This window comes from Contarinia nasturtii, unplaced genomic scaffold, assembly GCF_009176525.2.
Source record: "Contarinia nasturtii isolate CC-2019 unplaced genomic scaffold, AAFC_CNas_1.1 Cnas_scaffold_78, whole genome shotgun sequence".
In the NCBI taxonomy this organism is placed as follows: Eukaryota; Metazoa; Arthropoda; class Insecta; order Diptera; family Cecidomyiidae; genus Contarinia; species Contarinia nasturtii.
The window spans coordinates 4,406,647-4,433,025 of record NW_022197436.1 but is presented as its reverse complement, the minus strand read 5'-3'; the positions used below and the strand labels follow the sequence as shown (position 1 = coordinate 4,433,025).

Genomic DNA, 26,379 nt, shown 5'->3' with positions numbered 1-26,379 from the left:
TAGGGGTCCAAGCAAAAGTCCACCGGCGCTGTGTTAACCCTCATGAATTTTGCGTAACCTCTTTTCATTTGTTAGGGTTTTAGCTAAAACTTACACTAGATTGGACTACACCTCGTGACTTTTTCCGCTTGCCACACAACCCCATTAAATCTTCAACTTCAGAAGCTATATGTTCAACAAGAAAGCAAATTCTTACCTCTGTTTACACACAATATTCGTGTTTTTTTTTTGTTCTATTGAACTGAGAAAAGATTCATACGGAATAAAATTACAGAAATAAAATTACTTTTTATTTTATTAAACTTTCGATTGACAGCCTAAACGACGCTTAACTATCGCAACTGGTGAAAAGCATTTCCAGTTGTTGGATTTTGACACGGTTTGTGCTGGTGGATCTTCAATTGGACCGGCATTTGCTTGTGGTTTCCAAAGTGGTGATGTTTGGACCAATGAACTTAGACTCTGCACATAAAATGAAAATAAAAAAAAATATCGTTAAAATCATTGGATGGACACACACGCTCAGGTATGAAACATTAGCTAAAACTAATCTTGTTCTGTATTACGCACATACAATTGACATAAATAAATTCCGAGCTTGCATTCAATTAAATACAATTTGCCCAATTCATTGTTTATGTCTTTTGTCTTAGCTACAATAAATCAGACATTTAACGTGCGAAATTTGATGGTCCATTAAAAATATAAGGAGAAGTTGACAATGTGAGACAGGTCCGTAGTCTGTCTGCACTGAGAAAATTATCGAGTATATTGTACACAAACAACTTCATTCACATTTAGTTATAACATTGATTTATCAAGCAAATTTTGCTATTTTTACAAAAGCTATTGTTAATTTAAGTATTGTGAATTCTTCAAGTATGTCGTTTATTCTTCAAAATCCAAATGACTGCAAAAATTGAAAAAAAAAATAACTTAATTCAATGACAATGGATCACGCGCTTAGCAACAAAATATTGAAACTGTCATTTGTATACAACAACAACATTGTTTACAATGGTTTAGAGTTGTGAATATAGTATATGCACGATTGACAGTGCATTTAATAAATGCACTTCGGTTTATAGCTGCGAAGCCATCATCACCCAATGAGGAATCGGGTACAAATCGGATACACAAAAAACCGTGCACATAATGTACACACTAATTCGTATGAAAAAGTGTACCGATTGACTCTGCAGAGTCAAATGAATATGAAAGCAAAAGTAAAGCTCAAAATCAAAATGAAAAGTATACATATACATTTGTCTTTAACTGTCATAAGACCCCAATAAACCATTTGATCCATTCTGTAATGCAGTTTGTATACATAATGTGCTACAAATGGCATTACAGAATGGATAAAATGGTTTATTGGGACCTTTGTAGGAATGTTTCTATTGAATATAATAATATTTGTAATAATTTAGAACATACGTTAAGTGAACACGCATATTATAAATATTCTTCAAAGGATTCCAAATTTTAAGATGCAATTCCCATGCATCATAATTCTATGCTTAAATTGTATTTAATAGTTATGGTAAATGGTTGTGGCGGCCATATTTTAAAACTTTGTTTAACTAATAGCGATAAATGGAATTTTCACGCTTTCATATCATTAAACCAGTACATAGTCAATAAATATTTAATTTGTCCACCTTTGGAATCATCGGCTTTCATGTGAACGAAAGATATATGACATTTATAGATGTCTGTTTAGCTCATATGAATAGACGAGATAAATCAGAAGATGGCATCACATTTGATCACATGTCTTTTGTAGTTACTTCTAATATTGAAAATATCTTTCAAAGCCGCTTTGTTTTGTGCATACCATAAGATTGCCATTCATTTGAAATATTCATTTCATTTGTATGCAAACGCCATTGTGTTCAGGCCATGGACAATATCCAAAGAATCTGGATGTTTGTATTCTTCAGAAGAAATTAGTTTAGTTTTTGATTAAATAACAACTCTCTGCACACATATTTATATATACTCAACGACTTCTCTAATGATTTGGTAGCATAGAAGGTTTTCTACACACACACACACTATCTGAACTTCTATGATTATAATCTCCAAATATGAATTATACCGTTCGTATTGTCTACATCGAATACAATATCATATCAAACATACCAAATATATATATATATATATATATATATATATGGTGGCAGGCATTCTGTAGCATGCATTATGAATGTGGAAGCGTTTACTGAAAATCGGTAGAGCGCAACTCAAAATGTGTTGATCTAATTAAATCGAATACATATATCACATGCTCAGAGTAATGGTAATGGAAACAGCCGTAGGGTCATATTTGTTGACGTGATACATTCCATTTACGGTTCACACACGCAACATACACACACACACACAATTCAACAATGCCAAAGAATGGCATCAAATTTCAAACTTCATTTAACAACACGCCCTCGCGCAATATTCCAAACATATACTAGTAGCTTTTCCTCCTCATAAAATATGCAGCGTTGCTTCCTTGTCTCTAATATGTTAATAAATAGTGAAGACGCGACATGAATAATATCGACATTGCTTTATGATCGGACATCCAAAACCACTATCACTGACTACTGTTTAAAATGTTCGACAAGCTCAATAACATTTCACTGCCCAATGAACTTTTACCATATTAAACATTTACAGCAATTAATGTTTTTGTCATTTTTGATTTTGATTGCCCGAAAAGATGCCGGGGTGTACGAATCGAAAGAAACCATTGAAAACACTATCTATTTTCTATTTGAATTAAAAAAAAAAAGAATATGCTTACCCTTCCTTTGAGTAAATAATATCCAATAAAGGAGAAAAATGGAAGTAATGTACTTAATCCAACCATCCAGCCTAATGCATCAGCCCATTGGGGGAACATGTATCCATTAAATTCGGTTTGGCCCATAGTTAACACGGTGAAAATGAACACTATCTGCAAAAATATACAAATATGAAAAATTATCGATTTACTTCATTAAAAGTACATTTTAATTACTATAATGTTTAGTATTGTATTTCAAAAATGTATGCCATATTATTCCTGATTATGGTAAAATTTCGTAATAGCTTCATATTCAGCACTGCTTTTGGCAAAATTTAAAATTAACACATTTCAAACGAATGTTATTCTATGTTTTCTGTTGAACAGTTGAATGACAAACATTTCAAATATATAAATAAACTCGTCTGTTTGACAGTATAAGTTTTTTTCTTCTACTGACTTTACAAACCCACTTATCACAACCAAAATTGAAAATTTCTAGCATTTAACATTCATGTAAATATGAAACAAAGTTTGCTATGTTCGGTCTAATGTTGAATTTAATCATTTGTGAATTTCGTCGAGATATATTTGTATATACTTACGAATGAAGCAATCGGTGTTACAAACATCAGCATTGACCACCAGTAAGCTCTAACCCAGCCGCTTAATCTAATATTCATATGAGATAAGTTATCAAATGTACGATCAATTCCATACACCCAAGAGAGAACAACAATCTGTACATAAACCCAATGGTAAGGTAAAATAAAGAAAGATAGATGGAAAGAGAAAATATTTTAAATGTAATATAGATATATAAGACCATGGTATTTATATTCAATTCATATCTCTCTGTGTCACATAGATTATGTGTGACCGAAAATACCATCCATTGCAAAATACAGTGTGTGAGATGCAAGTTTTGTCAATTAACAATTGTTATTACAAGATCGGTACAATATGTTTTTATGACGTCATTCAAACTGACCATTGGTAAACAATACACATTCATTGCAATCGATATGATTTTCACCGAGAGATATTACAATAAAATTGGCTTTTATTTTATTTCACTTTGATAAATGGAATAAAATGGATTTTATTTAACTCTACCTCTGCAATGCCAAGCAATAGAATTGCCCATGAAGCTGTATGCCATTCTAATAATTTGAATAGATAGATACCACCATTACAAGTCATTGGAATGCCAGCTAAAAAGCATGCAATACAAACACCAGCTGTAACTCTCCAATAATGATCAGCCAGATGTGGCCATTTTTCGACGATTGCCAAGCATAATGCTTCAATGCCGCCAAATTGTGAACCCATTCCAAGCACGAACATCATGAAAAAGAATAAAATGGCCCATAAATGTTGCAATGGCATCAAAAGCACTGCTTCCGGATATGCTGCACACATAAAATAGAAGAAAAAAAAACATCAACAACAATAAGAAAATATTGTTTTTTTTTTTTCGGTGCATATTCAATTCATCTCATGACAATAAAGGAAAACTAAACAAAGAATACATAGTATAGATTGTATATGCGAATCATCATTACCAATAAATGCTAAACCTGGTCCATTTTGTACAACATCAGCAACGCTAACATCAAGATTGTTGGCCATAAAACCAAGCATAGCAAAAACGGCAAATCCACAGAATACAGCCGTAAATACATTCATAAACGATACAACAATGGTGTCTGTATGAAGGTTATTCTTAAACTGAAAGAAAAAGAGAGAAGATAAGAATGATTTCGATTACAGCGATTCACATCGATTTGAATTTGTTTTTGGTTTATAACACTGGCATTCCTACATTACTATATGAAGCGAAGGTGATCAATGAATTACAACCGAGACCAAATGAATAGAATACTTGAGATGCAGCATCACCCCATACACTACCATCCAAAATTTTTCCCCAGTCAGGTTGAATGTAATACAATATACCATCCCATGAGCCTTCTAGTGTGATACTACGAATCTAACAAAAAAATAAAAATAATAAAAAAAATGAAAATAGTACTCGGCAATCAATCAATATTATTATTGTGATTGAATTGTAAATATGTTACGTGCGACTCACCATTAATGCGGTTAAAATGACATATGGAAATAATACCATGAAAAACACTGTTTTACCCGCACTTTTAATGCCTTTCGATAGACATAAAAATGCAACGATCCAACCAAATGCCAAACATAATACTAGCTGCCATCGTGGATAACCAAAAGAATCCCATTTTGCATCACCGATGCCCAATACATTTTCGCTACATTTCGGTGGAACGAATGAAATCACATGTTGAAAGAAAACATTGAACAATTCAATAAGAAAAAACGAGAGAGAAAACTCCGTGAAATTCAAAACAAAATGAGTCAAAGGCTAAGTTGCTACATTGATCTATTTTGTTTTGTTTCACGAATTGTGTTAGGTTAAGCTGTCAACATAACATTAGCCGATGGCATAAAGCATAAATGTGTATATGGATTCTTGCGTACATGAATAGGTGAAAACACGTGACTTTTTCATTCGATACTTTTCTTTTGTATCATATTTCATGTACACTGCTCGCATTCTCGATACTACCGCCCAACCATACACAAACATACACACAGAGAGAGACTTTTCTTCTTTTACCATTTCAACAACTTTACCGCGAACAACATTTTCGTCTTGAAACTGCCATCTTCATATGAATTCATGTAAACCTTAGATCTATGTCTTTAAATTTAACCATCCCTCATCGTGCGCATACATCGAAGAAATGTTTTTATTGTATTTTTTGTACGGATAAAATTTTAATATGAAAATAAGCGAAAGAGTTTCTAACGTTTACCGATCCTTGTATTCTTCTTCATAATGTTATTTTCCATTTTCTATCTTTCTAATCCTTATCATAAAACAGGCCACGTTTCAGTAATATTTTGCTTTGAATATTCTCATTTTTTTTCTTGTACCTCGGTTCAATTGGTTCATTCGGTTTTTATGCTTGTTGGCATTTTTGAACGCACACGAGCAACCTAAAATTGTGAACCATGAACGAAGAAAAGAGAAGAGTTGGATATGGAGCTATATTAAATATAATAAATCAGCCTAAAGACATATGGTGAATGGTTCTCGTTAAATGGTATAGTGTATGTACTACCATTTGGCATCAGGTTCATTATGCACTTTGTGTGTACGATTTTTTTTATATCACGCGTGTATATATTATACAAATTCCATCTGCACACACTTCACCAATTTCTCCAGCAATAAAAAAAAAAACTGATTCACATTATGTGAGTGCAAATACACTATTTTGTCCGGGGTGGTCCATATATTTGTTTCACCTTTTGAAAATGTTGTGCACCTTGTTCGTCTCCGTGCAGATGCGTTATTTATTTTATCGAAATGCGAAACAAACAAGCATAATACCTAACTTTTTACGAATATTAACTCAAAATTATATTTTCTTACAATATGTTACAAAAATGTTGCTGTAAAACTAACACACTCACAAATCGTACGATATGGCTTCGCAAAACCAAGTGAATATGAAATGTCAACAAATCAAGTTCCATGTATTCGTAGCATAAAAATGCTGATATACACATCAAGAATTTTTATTCCAAATTAAAAATATACATTTAAAAAAATTATGGTCAATTTTATTTTGTTTTTTTAATTAACGAGAAGGATACACCAACGCATTAAAATACATTTTTCATGTTACGTCAAACTATGAAACAGATAAATATGTGAATTTTATTCGGAGACTGTTCGGCTTAATTTAAAGGCAAATGAGGAGGAGAAGATCTTCCTCCTAAACTTAGAAGGTAGATGTTTCTAACAAAAAAGAAAATATGTTTGTAATAAATAAAACACATTTCCAGTGCCTGATTTCATTCAATGAAAATCCTTTTGAACTAATTTGCGCCATAAAGTCATATAATTTGACACACCTATAATTTTACTTTTCCGCACACCTAGTGTAGGGAAGGTATTGTATTAGGCCAAAAAATTAAAGTCATCCCAAAACATGTTTTCTATGCATATTTAATGTAGAAAACACGATTGGAGATGATTTTGGGGCATATTAATGTGCGTCGCTGTGTGTGATGTGTCCTGTGTCCTGTGGCGTGTTGCCAAAATTTGTTAACTCGATAAATCTTTTTCCAAAAACTCAATTCAAATTCTGACTTTGCAGGATGATTTGGGACTACTAGGAGACGTGCTGATTAGTTTTTGAGCAATATCTGTTGACCAGTGTAATTTTTTTGGGTCCGAATGGACACAATCCATACATTTTACTTTTTTGATCATTTTTCAACCATTTTGGTGACACGATGGTTTCGTGCTCAGACATGAAATTCAAAATCTGACTTTACGGGATGATTGGGCGTTACGAGGAATAGATCTGGTCAAATTTTTAACGACATTGATTGATCGATGTAAAACTTAGACTGTGAAAAGGCACTTATGAGAAAAATGCCTTAAAATGATATTCTTTCAATTTGAACGCTGAAAGACTGTGTAGTGGGGGTTTTTTGGCACGAGAAACCCGAATCTGATGTTAGTTTTAAGATGCAATCAATTTTTCACAGACTTTTCATACAAAAATCGAAAAAAAAAATCATTTTTGTATGATAGACTTGCCTTTGTGGTACTGTAATGATGTGAAACTTTGAACAGGCTATTTTTTGGATTGAAATTTCTTTAGACTTAGTATGATTATTTATTTTGATAAGAAAATAATATTCACAAGTTTTCTCGGTAATTTAAGTTACTTCAACCATACATAGACCATCATTTCTGTTTATTCCCAAAATTTCGGTTCCATGCGGAAAAGTCAGCTTGCATACGTAAGCCTCTTTATTTCTCTTGGATTTTCCGGTTGGAAATCTTTTCGAAACATTAACATTTCTATGAATTCAAAATGGATCTATGTAGCAAGGCAGCATTTTTTTCCGCTGAGTATGCATTTGTATAGATGTGTGTGTGAATATCAAAATTATACATAAAATATTGCATTAAAATGTATCGCTGGAAGAGACTACAGAGAATGAATTCTTTCATTTTGATAATAAAGAAAAATGGACAATAAAATGGTTTCTGTTTTATAAAATGACCAATTTTAGTATGCGAAAACGCAATTTGATGCGCTTCTGCATAACATTTACAAAGCATTGTGTGTGTGCCAGCAAGAGTTGGAAAAAGCATCAAAATGATGCAGACCGAACACAAAAGATCTACTCTTAAATGCACGAATTGCAAGAAAACCCAGTGTCTGATAAAATACAGAATAGGAAGAAGAAAAACCGTTGATAGCGTGTATGAAATGAAACAAGAGAAATGTGATAAAATTTCCATGATAAAAACAATTTCACCATATGAATTTGACCTCTTCAAGCTTGAGTTCGTTTGTTCATTGTTGTTTACATAAATACACATAAACGCACAAAGAGAAAGAGAGACAATGTCTGGTGAAAAAAGCAACAACGAGAAATGGAGCTTGCACAGATCTGATATGCAAACTAAACTAATGGGCCGTTGCAACGACTTGAAGTAACGAAGAAAATTCAGATGTGTTTACATACATATACCTTACAAACACCAGTCCGTACATGTACGCAAGTGAAATAAAATAAAAGAGACGTTTCGCAACTCATTTCGAATGCATTGTTTTCATTTGGTTTGTAATAGGCATCTATGCAAAGCATAATAGTTTGTAGACATCGTCATTGATTCCACAGTTTTCTAATTCAAACGTAAATGTGTATAATAACTGATAAATATTCACTTTTCAAACTCGAATCGAAGATATTTGCAATGCATCGAGTGATGCATTCTTTCCGTCATCATCCCAGCCAGCCTCATCTCGTTTCTGCTCACATTCATTTTGTTCGCTCGGCTTAACAAATATGTATGCGCTCAAATAAAACGACCATCAACTGACTATCTTAATGTATAGCCATTAGGCTAGTTCAAAAAAGTGATGTCCAAGAGACCAATAGTTTTATCGAAGCGAAAGTAAAATTTTCTCTCATAACTTATAGCAATTTTGACAAACTTTTAAGAAGAAAAAAAACCGTTCAGTATATTTTCTTAAACTGATTTTTGCAAATTTGAGATTTTTTTTCGAACTGGCCTAATGGTTATGCTATCAAACCGACTGGTTGGAATATCGTTGAGTAAAACAAATATTGCAGTTGATTTGCATCATTAGAGATTCTGGAAACGTGATTTCGTTCGGTTTTTTGCTTTGCTATTCTTACTTGCGTGTTACGATCCAATCCATTTGATCCGTTCCGAATGCGAATTTCCTCTTGTTCTTCTCGCTGTTTTATGTTGTTTCCGTTTCACTTCATCTCTTATGCTTACCTAACTCTCATTTTCTTATTTTACATAGTTGTCATTGTCGCTGCCGAAGCTTTTAAATAAAATCTCGAAAATGAATTGAAAAGAATACAATAAACATAAAAGTTTATTATATCCGCAATCCCGCATTATGCACATTCTGTTCAATATTCGGTTTTCATTTCATCCATTCTGACAATTGGATTGAAATGCAGTGTGGCTGCAGTTGGTGTATCGAAATCCATTGATGAACTGAATTCCGTTTCAACTTAGGAACAAGAGCGGAACGGAGCAAGGAAACAAATTGAAATTCCGTATTTTTACTGTGTGCAACGCTGTGAGTGTATTTGTATGGTTAGGGAATCCCGAGTCGAAATCGACAATCGAATCAATCTAATAAACTGAGGGAATGCCAGCGAGAACAGGATGAACATACACATATACATTGAAATAACAACAACAATGCCGAAATAGAGAAAGAGAGAGAAAATTTCGTAAATGAATACAGTGCTGATTGCCAGGGGGACACAATGACACAGATGTTTTGCATTGACAGTAAATCCAACTTCATATTACTTTTGATGTGAAGTGGTGTAATTTTGTTTACGAATTCTTATTGAAAATATAACTTAAAATGTATTTTAAATTAATTTTTCGATGAAATCTTAGAAAATAATTATTTACAACCAAATTTTTTTTAAACATATAACGGCCACTGGGATGACGACGATAGATTTCATCCTAAAATGTTTTCGAGTATGGTTTGGGTACTAGGCAGACAATATATTTAGCTGCCGTCATCTGGATATTTCAGCTCATCTGGATGCCTTCAGCAGATGATGCGAAGTGAAAACAATAGAAGTGATTGTTATAGTAATACCAGCATATAACAAGCTTATATACCTATAACAATCACTTCTATTGTTTTCACTTCGTATCATCTGCTGACGATATACAGATGAGCTGTAATATCCAGATGACGACGGCTAAATACATTGTCTGGTACTAGGTTATATCTCTAGTAATAATTAGTCTAGTAAATCCAAATGTTTAATTCGTGTGCCACCCCCTAGTTCGACTGAATACACCAGAGAGAATGAAATGAAATTTTTGCCGTAATTTTCGGTGTTTCTATAAATAATTTCACAAAACAAGACTTTATCAAGTGGCATTTTCTATTATGTGACTAGTTCGGTATTATTATAGAATCTATAGATAATTTAATGGAACCTAAAATACAGCGATGATTTTCTGTCATTGAAGTTCTTACTACACTCTATTCTTTTGTTTTCTATCATTTGGCACAAGATTAAAGCAAATACAAACACAGACAAACACTTAGCCAAACCATTCACACTCATTTGAAATGGATTAAAAAACGTTGTTGCCTTTTCTCTCTCTCTCTCTCTCTACTATTGAATCCGATGGGGATTATGTGAGCTGAGGGAAATATGATGAGCCAGTCAAACAACAATATCGAGCATGCAAATGTACATAGATGTATGCGCAATATTTATTTACCTATGCATTGAATAAAATCGAATGATTGAACTTTGAGGCAATACTTACTAATAGTACTCTTCAGATGCAAGTACTCGCTTTATCACCTTTCGTATTGGCACATATTCAAGATTCTTTGTATTAAAGCAATACGATGCGTTGATTCCTGTCAATGTTTCCTGTGCCTCACCACAAATTTTTGCTATATCGGTACATTTTTTTCGATAGAATATTTGGTCAAATTCGGTGCCATTTTTATTACATTTATGATCCTCCAAACTGCTGTAGCACCCTACAATATCAATTATCATATATTTTAGATGTAAGCTGATTGAGCCAATTCGATTAAATTTCTTGCGGTGCGAATTAAAAGGTAAATGAGAACACTTTCAAATGGCAAAGCATGCAATGAATGTTAAAAACGGAAATTTGATTGAATCAGATTGGTTCATTAATCCTATTTTACTGCTTATTTCGAAAAAAACGTTCAATGGATATGTTGACTGGCTGTTGACGAAAAAAGTTTGACCATGTCATTTATAGAATTGAATTTAAACGAAATCATTGAGCAAATAGAAGCGGAAAAACACATTGTGCGTGTGCGTTCACAGCGAATAATCGGCCAACAATAAAAATGATAAAAATATACTCTTTGACATGCATTTTATTTCACTGCTCTCAGAAAAATCAGATGTTAAAATTCAAAGTAATCAGAGCAAAATGCCATTTTAACATGAGGTTTTCTTTTCACATGGTAAAATATTATTTTACCCGCAACACATTTCTTTAAGGGTAAAACCTAGGGGGGAGACACAAACGATTAAACCATGATTCCAATATAAAAACACTAATCCTACTATTCCACCAATCCGTCATTTCATTGTCAAATGTGATGTCACATTTCGCCGCTATTCACTTTGTTGAAAACTTATTTATCGATACTGGAGTATGACATTTTGTTATTGATAAGTAAAATTATTTTTTTCATCAATAAAATTTTGAGAAAGTGTATCTATTGTTTTGTAAATTTGTAATCGACTTTTGAACTAAAAAATATTTCAAAAAAGAACAAATTACTATCTCAAAACAAGTTCAATGCTTTTATCAAATTCTGTACTATCGATTACAAAAACTTTGTATTAACCCATTTTCGCTATTCCATACACGGGATTAGTGAATCCATGTGAATCCAGCTACTGAATTCTCTATTCCACTTTAATTTCTCGAATTTTTACACTAAAAAGTCTAATCCTATTCCACGTGTCTACCCCCTAGGGTAAAACGGCATTTTAACATGTGAAAAAAAAGCCGCATGTTAAAATGACGACAAAATGCGATTTTAACATGGAGAAATTTTATCACATGTTAAAATGCCGTTTTACCCGCAAAGAAATGTGTTGCGGGTAAAATAATATTTTACCGCATGTGAAAAGAAGTAAATTAATACAAATATATATACATACATATATATATAATATACAAATTATCATTTTATATGTATGGCTTTGTGAGCTAGCTAATTGGAATAGACCAGAGCCTGAAATTACACTTGCGAAGCAACACGTCTACTTTGGAAGCGCTCCCGAGTTCGTATTAGTACCTACATGGCTCCATAAATACAAACGACAGTAATCACACTAAACCAAAGATAGCTAGGACTGACTCCCAGCAAGCGAGTTCTTCATGAGTAACAATTTCATACTATGGATTGAACAGATTGCGATTTTAAATCTTTCACTTCAATTTGTTTATTTCGCGCATCACAATAAAATAAATTCGTTCTCGTTTTTCAGATGAAATAACCAGTTGTAAGCAAACCAAACTGAATATTAAACATCAAATTAGTCTGTATGTCCATACATTCATTGAATGCTATTTCTGCCAATGAAACTTTATGGGTGATAGCCATGTTTAGTGTCAAAAAGACAATGATTATGATAATACGAGTGGGTGTTAACAAAATATGTAACACGAAATGTTTAAATCGTCACTTACCGTCGGTATTAAATTCATGATCACAATATCCCCAGCCAAGATTCGGTGAAAATGAGGCAACAAAGTAGAATACAATCCATGATATAATAACCATATAATAAACGGTGACAAATGTAATGACAATTAATGTACAGTATCCCAAACCTGAAAGTACATGAACCCAGAAAGAGAAAGAGAAAATTGATATTTATTATTATTGTCATTGCGTGTCTTATCCTTCCATAATATAATGTCCAAATATTGGTTTTCATATTTTCATTCTTATTCGGTGTGGTATGCTGTTGTTGCCATCGCGAAAACATTAAAATTATAGCAATAACGTCTCATAACCCCTATAGCAGTTATCCACCAAACTAGAAAACAAGTAGAAAAACTAGAAAAATCTAGTAACGATTTGAAAATCTTATTGTAAAATAAACGGAAATATCACGATTTTTCTTATCAAAATAACTAAAAAAAATCAGCAATATAAACGAAAAAAATCTGTAAAATTTACTATGAATTTTTGTTAATATTTCAAAAAAGCAAATTCTGTGAATTTAAAAAAAAATTCTCAAATCGTTACGTATACGTCAAGGTTTAAAGTATAATGACTTGGACGTAAAGTCTACATGAACTAGAAAATCTAGTACACACTAGAAAAACTAGAAATAACCAGAAGAAAGTTGAAAAACTAGTTTGGTGGTGGTCCCCCAGAATAAAAAATTTTCAATTCTACAACTGAGAGGTTCCTTAAGATATGAAAATGAATATTGTATATAAAAATGTACATGAGCTATTTTGTGCTCGCCGTATGGTGATCTCGATGGATTTTTTTTCACGATATTTGAAGATTTTCCGCGAAACAGACTAGTGAATGAAATTACTGACGTAAACACGACGGCATGGATTTAGAATATTTGATTTTACACAATGGTCGTATAATATTCGTTGCGAGGATTAACCTGCCGCTCAAGGTGCAAAGTTTTTCGTAATTTATCTTCACTTCGCTATAATATACAACATCCAACGTGTATTTCTAAAGCTATGACATTTATTAATCTTTGTTGGAATCATACTTTATTTCACTATTAACTACAGTTCATACCCTTGTACTTACCATGGAATAACGGTGCTAAATATTCATATGCTTGATTTGGTCCTAATCCACTGTACTGACCCACGAATAATTCCGAGAAAAATATCGGCATTCCAATTACAAATACCATCAAAATATATGGCAATAAAAATGCTCCTACATGGTGCCATCCGTCACAGAGGGGCAGCAAGCAAAAATAAAGGTAAAAAGGGAAGAAAAGCGCATATAAAACATCATCAATGCAGATATTATCAAATGAAAAATTATGAGATTCAGTGTCGTTTGTTGATTTTTATTTGGATGTTGGTGTGTGTGTGTGTGTGAATTGGCTTGCGCTATCAGGTTATATTCCATTAGCCATCTAACATTGAGACGGGAAGAAGTATTTCATTTAACACCAAACACAACGATGACAAGAGTTAAGATACGAAAGAGCCAATGTGCGCCATAGCATTTAATGCGAACAAACATTGGGTGCATGTATCATTGTGTCTTATCTCTTACTGTTTTAAGCACTTCATAAAATTATGACCTTTGATTATGGGGCTTTAGAGAAGGCGCTTTCATTTCACTTTTCTTCTTGTTGTTCATTCATGTACATACAATGTATGTACTCGACGAACAAGCGCGGCAAATGGTCACAAAAATGCTTTTAGCAAATACGCGATGATCGCATTATTGTATGCAAATGTATATATAACACGATGTTGATAGTTGAGTTGTATACACCTGCATAATGTCAGCATAGTGATTAAAGACAGTCCACCGCTGAGAGTTAAGTGAGAAATCATTCTTTTTGCAATGAAAATACGAAAAGTCATCTTATAGATCTTCATCACTTGTTTGTTCCCTTTTCTTTATTTTTAATTTTCATTCTCTCGATTTGGTTCATATTTTCAATGCGTTTTTCTTTCCATTCCCATACATATGACACGGTATTTGTCTGACACGCTGGCCAAGCTTTACAATGAAATGACTTTAACATTCGCAAGACAAACACACGAATCAAGAATGAAAAAGTGGATTTAATGGGTAAGGCGAGACCAATCGTAAAAATTAAATTATTTTTTTTTTTAAAGTGCTACATCTTTAAATTATAGCATAAAAAAGCAGGAGGAGCTGAAGGAAATGGAGATGGTTGTGTGTTTGTGTCGTATCAGTTTCATTTACGGTTGTAAAAAATGAATCTGAAGTAAATTGCGCGCGAGAGAAGCCAACTACAAGCTGTAAATGGAACATGAATATAAAAGCGGGCGGCCATCCCTTTGTTTCATATCAAATACAACAAATAAACTCGGTATGAATGAAATTTTATGACGTTGTAGAAGGAAACGAGAAAGAGAGTTTCAAATGCTTCGTCATAAACACACCAGCACACTTTTACTGGTTCATGTGATATTTACAATTGCTGTGATAGCTCAAAAACAACAACAACAACAACAAATGTGTGAGAAAGTAAAAAAGAAATAAGAACTCGAGATATAGCAGCTCAACACTGCAATCACAATAAATATTTAAATTTCCTTCACTCGAAGTTTCTTTTCCTTTTTTCTTCAATGGCCTTCGATCTCAAATTTTACGTTTGACTATAATTTCGAGATAATCGAACTGATACATTTTGCATGCGGCCGTTACATAAACACACACTCACACTTATACAGTCTACAAACGGTGTCAAATACCCGATGCTCGTTTCTTGTCTTTGTTGCGACCGCAATTCATTCTTCGTTTTTTTTGCATCTCAACACGTTTTACTTCACCATATTTAAATCAAAATGTTTTTCTTTTGTTTTATTGTTGTCGATGATATAGATTGAATAGACTCACCTCCACCGTTCTGATAAACAAGATAGGGAAAGCGCCAAACGTTGCCCAAACCGATTGCATAACTCATACAGGCGAATAAAAATTCGATTGGATTTTTCCAACCATTATGAGATGTGTCGTCATCATTTGTTTTAAGTAAATCTTTTGTTGTCGCTGTTGTTGTTATTGTAGTTTGCATATTGTGACCGGTGTTTATTGAATTCGTCTGTAACCAAGAAAAAGAAATGTTAACTGTAAATTGACAATGAATTTTATTGCGCACTAGGGGAGTTTTTTTTCCTTGGACTCCTAGCGGAGCATGGGGTCTTCAGATAAGGATTCTTATCAATCAGGTTTCTAGATTATAATTTACATTATGATTTTTGCCCGTTTTTGCCCATGACGCAATTTTACGTATCTGTGCTTTAAACCATATCTTCGTTGTGCACACATCGACTGCTTAGCGTGCCACTAGGGGAGTTACTCACTTTTCATATATTCACTGATTCTTACACCAATATTTTCGATATCGATGACTTTATATTACAGGCCGCCTTATTAAGGCGAACTATACATATTGTGCACGAATATTGTTTTCTGTGTATATATGTGTGTGTGTGTCGGTACGTGAAAATGGATTTTAGTTAATAATTAAATGAGTGCTTGTGGAGTTTTATATTGTTCACTGTTCATCGTTTATTGCGCTTGCAATTCAATTTCATATGAATGAGATTTGATGAAAAGTAGCGAATGAAAGACGAAAATAAAAGCTTCAATTCACAAAGAAAGCGAATTTAATTCGGGGAAGGGAAAATGCTACAGCGATAAAAATGAAAGAAAAAGAAAAGGAAGAAAAAGACAACATCAACAACAACAACAAAAAAGTACACGAACATAAGCACTCGTTTCCAAAAGCGCACCATATTTTGAAATAATTTTACTACCGCCTGAATTAAAAATGATCAAAAAATTGAATTTTCTCTGCAATTGCGTCATAAAAATCATTTAGAGCCATTGCAAATGGTCTGAGTAGGTCGTACCGGATAAAAGACCGTCTTTCGTTTACTCTGATTGCTGCTGAATCTTTCTTCGTTCGTTCCACTTTTTGTCTGATTTTCGTGACCGTTAATCGTCATCACATTGAGTTTGAATACATGAATTCAACCACAATCACACCCACATACACAGAGAGATAGAGAAGAGAAAGGAGAAAACTATAGAAAGCATGTCGATTCCCAAAAGAATGACAATAAAATGCACAGTTCGAACTTCAATCAAATCTTTGAAAGTTTTTTCTCCCTTTTTTCTTCGGTTGCTTATTAGAAAGCAGAAAAAAATGAGAAAAATTCACTCAGTCAGTGAACGTGCCAAATTAAATGCACATAGCATTTTCTTTTGCTGCTGCCATTATTTCTTGTTGTGTTTTCGCTTTTCGATTTAGTATTCAATTTATTGATTGAAGAAATGACATTAGCGTTAAATTTGAAATGGGATATTGAATGTTGTATTATTTTATACTTAAATATACAAAACTATTTGTCGAAAATATAAACCATAACAGCAATATTATTTCTGTTCCACGAAGTAATTTCTATTCGAAACTAATTTGTATGCAAAACTCTAATTTCGCATGTGTGACGACGATAAGCAAAGCCAAATGAAATCCACATTGAATGCATATATGTATTATGTATTGAATGCATAAAGTTCAAAACACGATGTTCAAAATATTCTTGAACAAAAAAAAAACCACGAGAAAAAATGCGAACAAGAAACGATATTCATATATATATAAATGGCATGAGATTGTTGCAACAGTCAAAAATTGAATAACTCTTTGCCGATAAGTGGTTTTGCTCTGGAATTATTTCAGATGGAGTAAACAGAGAGGGGGAGAGAGAGAGAGAGAGAGAGAGAGAGAAGAGATGAAAATGGGTTTTTGGTTCGATTTCGCTTATCGATTGATCGTGTGCCGTTTACGTACGTGCTTCATATTCATTTCATTATCGGTGTAAATAGAAAACAGGCAACTCGGTCTGTACTTAAAGCAGTATCGCAAGAACGAATATATGTGTATGTGCGAGCGTCCCATTTCTGCAATCATTGTGCAAGCGAAGCACATGAATAGAATGAAAAAAAAATCTTTTCCCAGTAATAAATTAAGCATCTTCTTACGAAAGTGCATTGGCAACCACTCAAAGAGCGGCAGTGTTAAAAAGGCTTGTTTTTTGTGAGTGTTCGCTTTAACTGACACAAAGAGTCAAGTGAATGCTCTCAAAAAGCTCCAGAGGAATTTCAATATTGAAATATGTTCTTTGATAGCACAGCCACGAGTTATAATGGCAACAACACACCACGCCATCAACAAAAGTCAGTCTAAGTGATTGAAGCCCTTTGATCAACGCATTGTTCTTTCATTCCGAGTATTGGATATTGCTTATATTTTTCTTAGTTTCCATTTCTAATGGTATTGAGTTTGAGTGAACGATAGTCCGCTGAGATTCGCTTCAATAATGCATCGAATATGTTATTGTATTTCCAACAATTTTTAAGGTTTGCTATTCGCTTCAATTAAATAGTTTCATACTTTGACATCCAACTTATCTCGAATTCGTTTTAAGTTTTTCGGAAATAACATCATCACAACATTGTGTGGCTCATTTTTGTTGGCAAATTAAAAAAAAAAAAACATAATTGATAATTCGCTATTGCTGCCGACTGCTAATGATGTTTATAAATTTAGTCTGTGTTAAAATCAATAATATTGCTTGATGTAGCTTGATGATCGCTCAGTTTGTAGCTTCTTAGATACCCTTTCGAAAAAAAAACATAACCAGGAGTACTTAAGAGTGTTTTAATTTATTTTAATTGTATAAATCTCCATTGATTTATTGCATTTTGTTTCCTTTATAGGCTATTGAAAATGAAATCATTGTACATCCGAAACGAGCAATGAAAATTGGAGAAAATAAAAATTAGCCCGTTCTGAATAAATAAATCCTCGTCATTTATATTCAATAATTTGATATATATTTCTGACCAAGCCACGTCAACAAAACATCGATACTAAATGGGCACTCATTTTTTCTTTAACTTTGCAAAAATTCTATTGTAAATTCTGAGTTTCCACCAATTGAACCTTATCACATGTGTATAGCGATTAAAGTGCGAATAACGCATACATTTTATTCAAACCGAATAGTATATTTTATCGGTGCATTTAAAAAAAATTGGCCATGAATTAGTTTGTGAGTCGCGTTAAGAGTTCAATTACTCCACTCTAGAACACCGGAAATCATGACTAATATTGTGATATAAAACTATACATTTGGGTGCTAGGCTCCTTTTTTTCTTTCGGTGTCTCGAAAAATCAATTTTGTCAATCAACAATCAATGCAAGTTATCATTTTATCAATGCAAAGAAGAAATCTCATACAGGGGGAGGAAAAATTTTTAAGCCTAGGATATAAAGAGAAGTATTTTCAAATCATTCTTGTGCTGTAATTGAAGTATGAACTGTCAACAGTATTCCCATAAAAAATTAGGTTGATATCTCTTATTGAGAGTTTTCTACGTTAGTCAATTGGTCATCACCTCGAAATCCTTGAAATTTTTTATAAAATCGAGTACCGCATTTTCCTATTGAGACATTTTTCATATTTGAAAAGTGGAAATACTAGCTAGAGGCCGGCCCCAACAAATGCAATAGATGGTGAATTTGAATCAAGATTCAGGTTGTGACAGTGCTTCTCCAAATATTCACTTGCGAGCTGTCATGCGAAGACAAATTTTCTCGCCAGAAGAAAACAATATTTTACTTCTACTACATAACGCAATCCATACATCTATTGAGCGTGGTACAGACCCAAGACCATAGTATTTTTTGGTGACAAGCCAATCATTAATATATCATTTGTATCCCAGAAATGGAAGTCATATGTTGGAAATCATCTGTTTGGAGGCGACTTTCTACTGATGCCTTGCCACCACTGTATAATAATACATTCTCTTCGCTTTGGTCTTTGATTTGTAGTACTAGAACCGGGCTTCATTACCAACTACTATTGATTTATTCGCTACATTCCAGAAACTTGAGTAATCAATCACAAAGAGAAATGTGATCATCTGTCAACAAAAAAAATCAAAGGCTTTTCGAATGATCGCGAACAAACGTTCTCTAAGTAACATTTTTCGTGTGATATATTGAAGACACTATCTGCTGTGATGCTGAGGATCGCAGCTAACGTACTATTGGGCATTTGGAATATTTCATAAAGGACAATTGGATTTTGGCCATAAGATCTAGAACTGTTTTCACTATTGTCACAAAAGTGTGAGAGTCAACATTCATCAAGTCTCTGCACAACTATGAAGATTTTTCTTATTCTTTGACTATGGTATACGATGGAGGGGGGTGACCATAAATTACACGCAAGGAGTGATTGAAATTGTTTGATGCTATACAATCTTTTGTGAGATACCTAATCTCAACATGATTTTGGAATTTTTCAGTTTTTAAAAAAATATCAAAATGACTAAATGTCAAATGTAGAACTTAACAAATGAAGAGAGATATGAACTCATTTTTTTGTGGGAATACTGTTGACAGTTCATACTTCAATTACAGCACAAGAATGATTTGAAAACACTTCTCTTTATATCCTAGGCTTAAAATTTTTTCCTCCCCCTGTATGTTTCCCATTAAACTTAATGTGGATTTGGAATACTTTAACGGTAAAGACAGAAGCAACAACCAAAATATTACACCATTCAACAACAATTGATTGAAATAGTGGATTTGATTGATTACAATAATTATATATGAAGTGAGATATCAGATATAGATTTTGTATTATCAATCATACCTTTCGTTATCTGTCTAGTATCTACTTATCTTTCAATCAATCTCTTTGCCTCTTTTTTTCATGATGACAAAAAATGAACTATACACAATATACTAAAGTGATCAAATTAATAATCACTACATATACGTTTGCGCATATGAGATAACGGGCAACGTTAAGTTAGCGAAAGAGTAAGAAAGGGAGTACCACACGCTCTTGACTCAGTATGCAGACAATAAATTTTAAGAGTCAAAATAAAAAAAATGATTCACTGAAAAACGGCTTGATGTTACTTGAATTCATTGCAATTACGTCACATGAATCACATTATGATTATATTGGAACATGATATGCTACGTACCAACAGTTTCAGGTCAAGTGGTTTTGAAATGACGCGATTCAGCTTAATCATCAATTTTGTTTTATACCAGGTAAATGGGCCACTATCAGGAGTGCAATAATTTTCTTTTTTGGGGGTCCGATAGGCATTTTTAGTTAATGGTAGATGGTGCTGATAGTCATAGTTGCCGAAAACACTAACATTAAGTCATATACAATGCATTGAGACCTTGTTTTACTTACAAAATCGCTGTTAGAGAAAAATATAGAGAGGAAGTGTTCTTTATTTCTTCTCCTTTCATTAATATTTATCATAATTTTCGATGGTTTGATGACATGTTCACGAAGTAAATTATTAGTTCATAAGCGGTTATAACTAAAAATTAGCAAACATTTGGTGAATTTTCATTAATTTTCAATTTAGATCATTAAATGTTCATTTTGGGTTTATGGTTACCTCTATATGTGAGCGTGCGTGTTATTTCAAATACATTTAATATTTATTGGGGCAAATTTGCTGCTAATTTAGGTAGCTTGATATTCAGGTAGTATACACATCGAAGTCTACCACAAATGATGCGTACAAAGAAAGAAGCGAATGTGATAATTGGACTTAGATTTCAACGGCATTGTATATGTATAGTGGTCATAAAGTTCTGGTATTTACTATTTGAAATCAATTTTAGTTGTATGCATCAAGTGCATGTTCTCTCAACGATTTTCGAGAATATATAAGCCAAATATATATATATATATATAATGTAAATTATACCGATACCGTGGATTACCGGAGCTTTGAAATCCACAGTATTTAAACTTTGATGATGTGAGCAAACAAAAGTATCATCTGCCACTAGAACATGATGCACCTATCACAATATACATACAACAACTGACCATCATTGCCACTATCTGTGATCACACCGCATAAGCGCATCCATTCATTTGTCCAAATATGGATACATGTATGGTGAATCCACTAATGTATTGAATGATTTAAATAATTTTAGAGTTTGGATTATTTGGACAGAGATCAAATGAACTACCGTGAAAGAGGAAAGAGGTGAGACAGAGAGAAGGGAAAGGCGTTCGTTCGATATGAATTTTATTATACATAGTAAAGCGAAGCAGAGAAAGTAAATATTTAATGCTCTTTGATATGTAAAATAATGAGCATGCAAACGATAACATAAAAGAATAGTTAAACATCTCGGACTTTAAGGTTAAATTCATATTTTGGCCAAGATTTAAAAATGCAATTATTTTATTCAATAAATAAATATGCATTACAAAAATGTGGTTTACAAGTTGTATACATCACAACTACTAAACAAACAAAAAAAAGTGCGGATTAATGAAGTATCGCATAATTACATCTAATTATACATTTTTAGTCAATTTTCGATTTAAATTATTGTGTAATGCGAATCGAAGTGTTTCATTAAAACTAATCTCATACTAAAGCTGTCAACGAACCACCAAATCCGAGTTGGTTTCCGTTCGATATGTAATCAACAGACATTCGTTTTCCGTTCGTTTGATTTTTAGCTGTTCTGTTCGTTTTTGTTTAAAATTTTACATGCATGTTTTAAATGTGTTACACGATAAAAAGTGTTGCATTCTTACTGCTTATAATCATGTGATTTTGTTTTACATTTCTGAAACATTCCACAACATGATTAATCCATTTCAATTGTTAAGCTTTTGTTGTTTTTCTCCTCGCATAATTTTGAACACAAAACCATAATTTTTAAAAATCAGAAATCTCAATGAATTTTGAATGAACCAAAACACAACATGAACATCAATAATGAATCCATTATATAGACTAAAATTGAAACGGTGGGATTAAAAATAACTCTTATTTTATTGCAAATAATACCATGAAGTCTTCATATAGATCGGTTGTTGAAATGATTATATCGTTGCAGTATAAGACAAGAGCCATTTTTCCGCCGCCATGATTCATCTGACAACATTGTAATTGTTCAATTGAGCAATTGTTCAGGTGCATTCAATTCGGTTCCATCTTAAGCATCAGGCGCAATTTACAATTCATTCAAAGGAATTCTCTACCACTGAAATATCAAAGGTTCTTGCTGAAGCGGACATTGTTCACTTGTCTCTATATCCATAATTCACATTCATTGCTGAATATTGAAATAGCTCATTGTTAAAATTGAGATGCGCTCTGCGTTCGCCCTCTCTCTCTCTCAATAGATCATCTCTGGCTGACTCTATTGAGTATTTATAATGATGGATGATTACGATGCGGCTTTAAATCTGAATGAAATTTTGTTATTCATTGTGTGCAGAATATCTAATAATAATTACATTTATACATGATTACAAATCACAAACCCCAATAATAAATGCATGCATTTATCTCCTCGTCGTCTCCGTACGGTTTTTGTCATTGTCGTGTGACTCACAAACAACATTGCAGTTATAAATCGTAAGTAATCAAAAGATATGCACATCCCTATCGTATATTTGTATAATACACGTCGTACGTCTACAATTGATTCACATTCACGTGGCTCGATGAATCGAAAATGTCATAGTCAATTTTCGCAACATATTCACAAATCCTTCACTCTTCACATCCCAATACTTGCTTGATCGATATTTCGGTGATGATTTTCACTTCAGAAATCAAACAAACCGTCTCGCTTCGTCTCACAAATCGAAAATCACACATTGTTTCACTTTTAATATTAATGAAATATAAATATAAGCACCTGCATGTAATCCGTATCTGTCTATTCAAATTAAATTACATAAATTTACATTGAATATTGACACAATAGCTTAGCTTGACTGCATTAAACTAGAGCGTGCCAACATCTACAAACTATACCGTTTGATAATAGTAGTAGTGGCAGTGGCGACGGTGCAAGACTATGATGATACGCGCAAATGTTTGTTTTAATGTGTGCATGTGAATTCATATGTAACAAGCGACAATGAATAAAATATTTCTAAATAATTTATTTGATAGCGGATGACGAATATGCGATCCAGCCCCAGCAAGGTGATTAAATTCTTTTTTTTTTTGTAATATGTTATTTATGATAACAAACATACTTATGAGACAAAGTTATCATGTGTGTATTCAACCAAGTGATATGGGCTTTTTTTTTGCTGGACCCCTTTTATACGTCAAATGAACAAATGTGCAGTCAATTTCGAGCTATAAATACAATTGAACAAAGTTCATTGGAATCGATAAACAGAGTATCGAAACTGTATCCAATATTCAACGGACCAGCATAGGTCAATAGCTGAAATTTTTATGGAAGAATATTTATGCAATGACCAATGCATTCGCAAACAATTGTGTAGATTCCACTAGTCGGAGTATTGTAATTATAAAAGATAAACAGTTTGAGGTGCACCGTTCTATGTAGCATTCTGCTTTAAAGCAAAAATAATTGTATTTTTTTCTTGTTTAAGTAGCTTTCGCTACTAATATTCAATGAAATTTAAAATTCAATGAATTCGGGTTCGCCAGACTTTGAGATTCAATTAAATTTATTTGATTTATTTCTGTCTCTATTTTTCCATCTTTCCCTTAAGCCTCTTTATCTCCACTCTCCTCTTCATGTGTGCTTTTTACATCCTTCGCACGTGCTTTTTTTGTTTTGTTTCCTCCCTTTTCTCATTTTCTTTTTATTCGCCGAAAATCGTTGCTTTGCATTTTAGTTTTTGGTTCTGGTTTCGATTTTGATTTCGAATTATATCCGGTGTGTGTTCGTAATGGGCACACGTTGCACACAAGCAGGATGCAATTCGAAAAAAAAGAGCTACCATTTAAATTGATTTTAATATTTTTATGGTTGCAGTTTGTGCATAGTGTGCTCGCTAGTCAAATAGTGGGGTATGAAGGAGCACGAGTTTGCGACGTGATCGAATGTTCATATTGGCGCTACTTTGATGCATCTCATACACACCGAGAATGAAATAACATTAAAATCCAATCCATGGATAGTTCGCACGAAGTAATACAGAGAATTTGTGTGTGTGCCAAAAACGAACGAAAACGGCTGCTTTTTCCGAAAAGGTGACGGAACGAAGAAGAAGTAAAAGAATGTATATAAAAATAAACGACAAACATAGATAGATAAATTCGATTGGCACCACAAATAAAAACGGACCAGAAAAGAACATAACTCCCAAAAAATGTCAACTAAAAATTAACAAAAAATGCACAGCAACTATTTCGAAAATGTTGGGCCGCCTTTATCACACAATCATGCTATGTGTAAATAAAAATTGACATAGCAATCGAATTATCCAGACAAATGTACAAAGTGAATGATTTCGCTGTTTGCAGATCATCGGTGCAGCTTTTTAGGCGGACACCATCTGCAGACCAAATCACAGCACAATGGAGTGCGACTACTTTTTTAATCACGATGAATAAGTAATCCCATGGCAAAGTTATTAAATTGATACATTTGATTTAAGAATAATAAAGCTGTACACGATTTTGTTAATTTATCGTCGTTTACTAAGAAAATTATTGAAGAAAATATGCGAACTTTTATGTTATCCCAAAATGTCTCCATTTTAATGGGGCATAAAAGAAAATAGACACATTTAAGCGATCAGAAGAAATATGAACAAAATTATTGAACAGCGAACGGCATGCGTTATATGTATAAAATTAAAGACGCACTTGAAGGTTCGTACAAAAGAAAAAAAAAGTCAAATAGAAAAATTTGAATGGCCTTAATGCCATTTTGACGTCTTCGTCGAATGAATAGAGAGAAAAAATGCTTAGAAAGAAATGTGTTGTCAAAACTTAGAACTAGAAAAAAAAGAAAGTTTTTGGCACAAGCGAAATGTCATTAAAAAAATATGTATGTAGGACCGTAACTCGAAGAAGCTTTGTCCATTACATCAAACAAAAACCAACAATAAAGAACGATTCCATTGGAAATCATGGTTGAAAAATAAATGTGAAGGAAAAACTTCAACCAATAACCGGAGTTACAAATCGATATTTAAAAACTTTTACAATAAACATTTAGCAAGAATATATTTAAATAGGTCGGAAATGTGAATGTCGGTGGTGGTCGTTGTGTTTCTATTGTTTAGTGCGGGATAGGAATGGTTTGGTTTTGTAAGAAAAAGAAAATGGTTCAAGGTACTTGTGAATAGAGAAAAGAAAAAAGAACAGAGAGCGAGAGAAGAAAATTACGTTAAAATGTGTTGCACAATATGTGTTAATCGAAAATTGGAAAATTTCGAGTGTGAACAGTGATCGCATGTGCTTTGTTCATTACGCATCATTAGATGAAGATGGGTTTATCTCGCTAGCAAAGAATCACACTCAACCAATCAGCGCTAAAGCGCAGACGACATATGCCATTTTAAAAACAGTTTCTCTAAACTTTACTGTATTCATCTGTCGGAATATGCACTTTTCCATTTGACTTTTTTCTTTGGTCCATTTTCGGATTTTCATGAAGTTTGTAACTCAAATGCGCTAAGCGTTCATATCTCAATATGAAGAAAACCACAAATTTTCTCATAATCACATTTTGAGCAACCAATTATTTAGTCAGTAATGCACGAAACTTTTCAAGTATACCATTTGTCACGTTAGCAATTAGTCGAATAAGTTTTGTGTGTGTGTGTGTGTGTGTGTGTGTGTGTGTGTGTGTGTGTGTGT

The 26,379-nt window shown here is 33.1% G+C and overlaps 1 protein-coding gene across 3 annotated transcripts in view; it reads right to left on the bottom strand.

Annotated features, from left to right (window-relative positions):
- Positions 1-268: 268 nt before the first annotated feature.
- Positions 269-26,379, bottom strand: part of LOC116352147 (sodium- and chloride-dependent GABA transporter 1-like) — a 32,035-nt gene continuing 5,924 nt past the window's right edge. For all 3 annotated transcript variants that reach the window (XM_031784506.1, XM_031784514.1, XM_031784496.1), the window contains 11 exons: positions 15,538-15,742; positions 13,732-13,866; positions 12,633-12,776; positions 10,707-10,929; positions 4,881-5,067; positions 4,611-4,778; positions 4,351-4,516; positions 3,902-4,197; positions 3,391-3,525; positions 2,804-2,956; positions 269-462 (listed from right to left, as the gene is read on the bottom strand). In XM_031784506.1, coding sequence (XP_031640366.1) covers positions 298-462; positions 2,804-2,956; positions 3,391-3,525; positions 3,902-4,197; positions 4,351-4,516; positions 4,611-4,778; positions 4,881-5,067; positions 10,707-10,929; positions 12,633-12,776; positions 13,732-13,866; positions 15,538-15,742 — 1,977 coding nt within the window. In that variant the 3' untranslated portion in view covers positions 269-297. The remainder of the gene's footprint in view (positions 463-2,803; positions 2,957-3,390; positions 3,526-3,901; positions 4,198-4,350; positions 4,517-4,610; positions 4,779-4,880; positions 5,068-10,706; positions 10,930-12,632; positions 12,777-13,731; positions 13,867-15,537; positions 15,743-26,379) is intronic.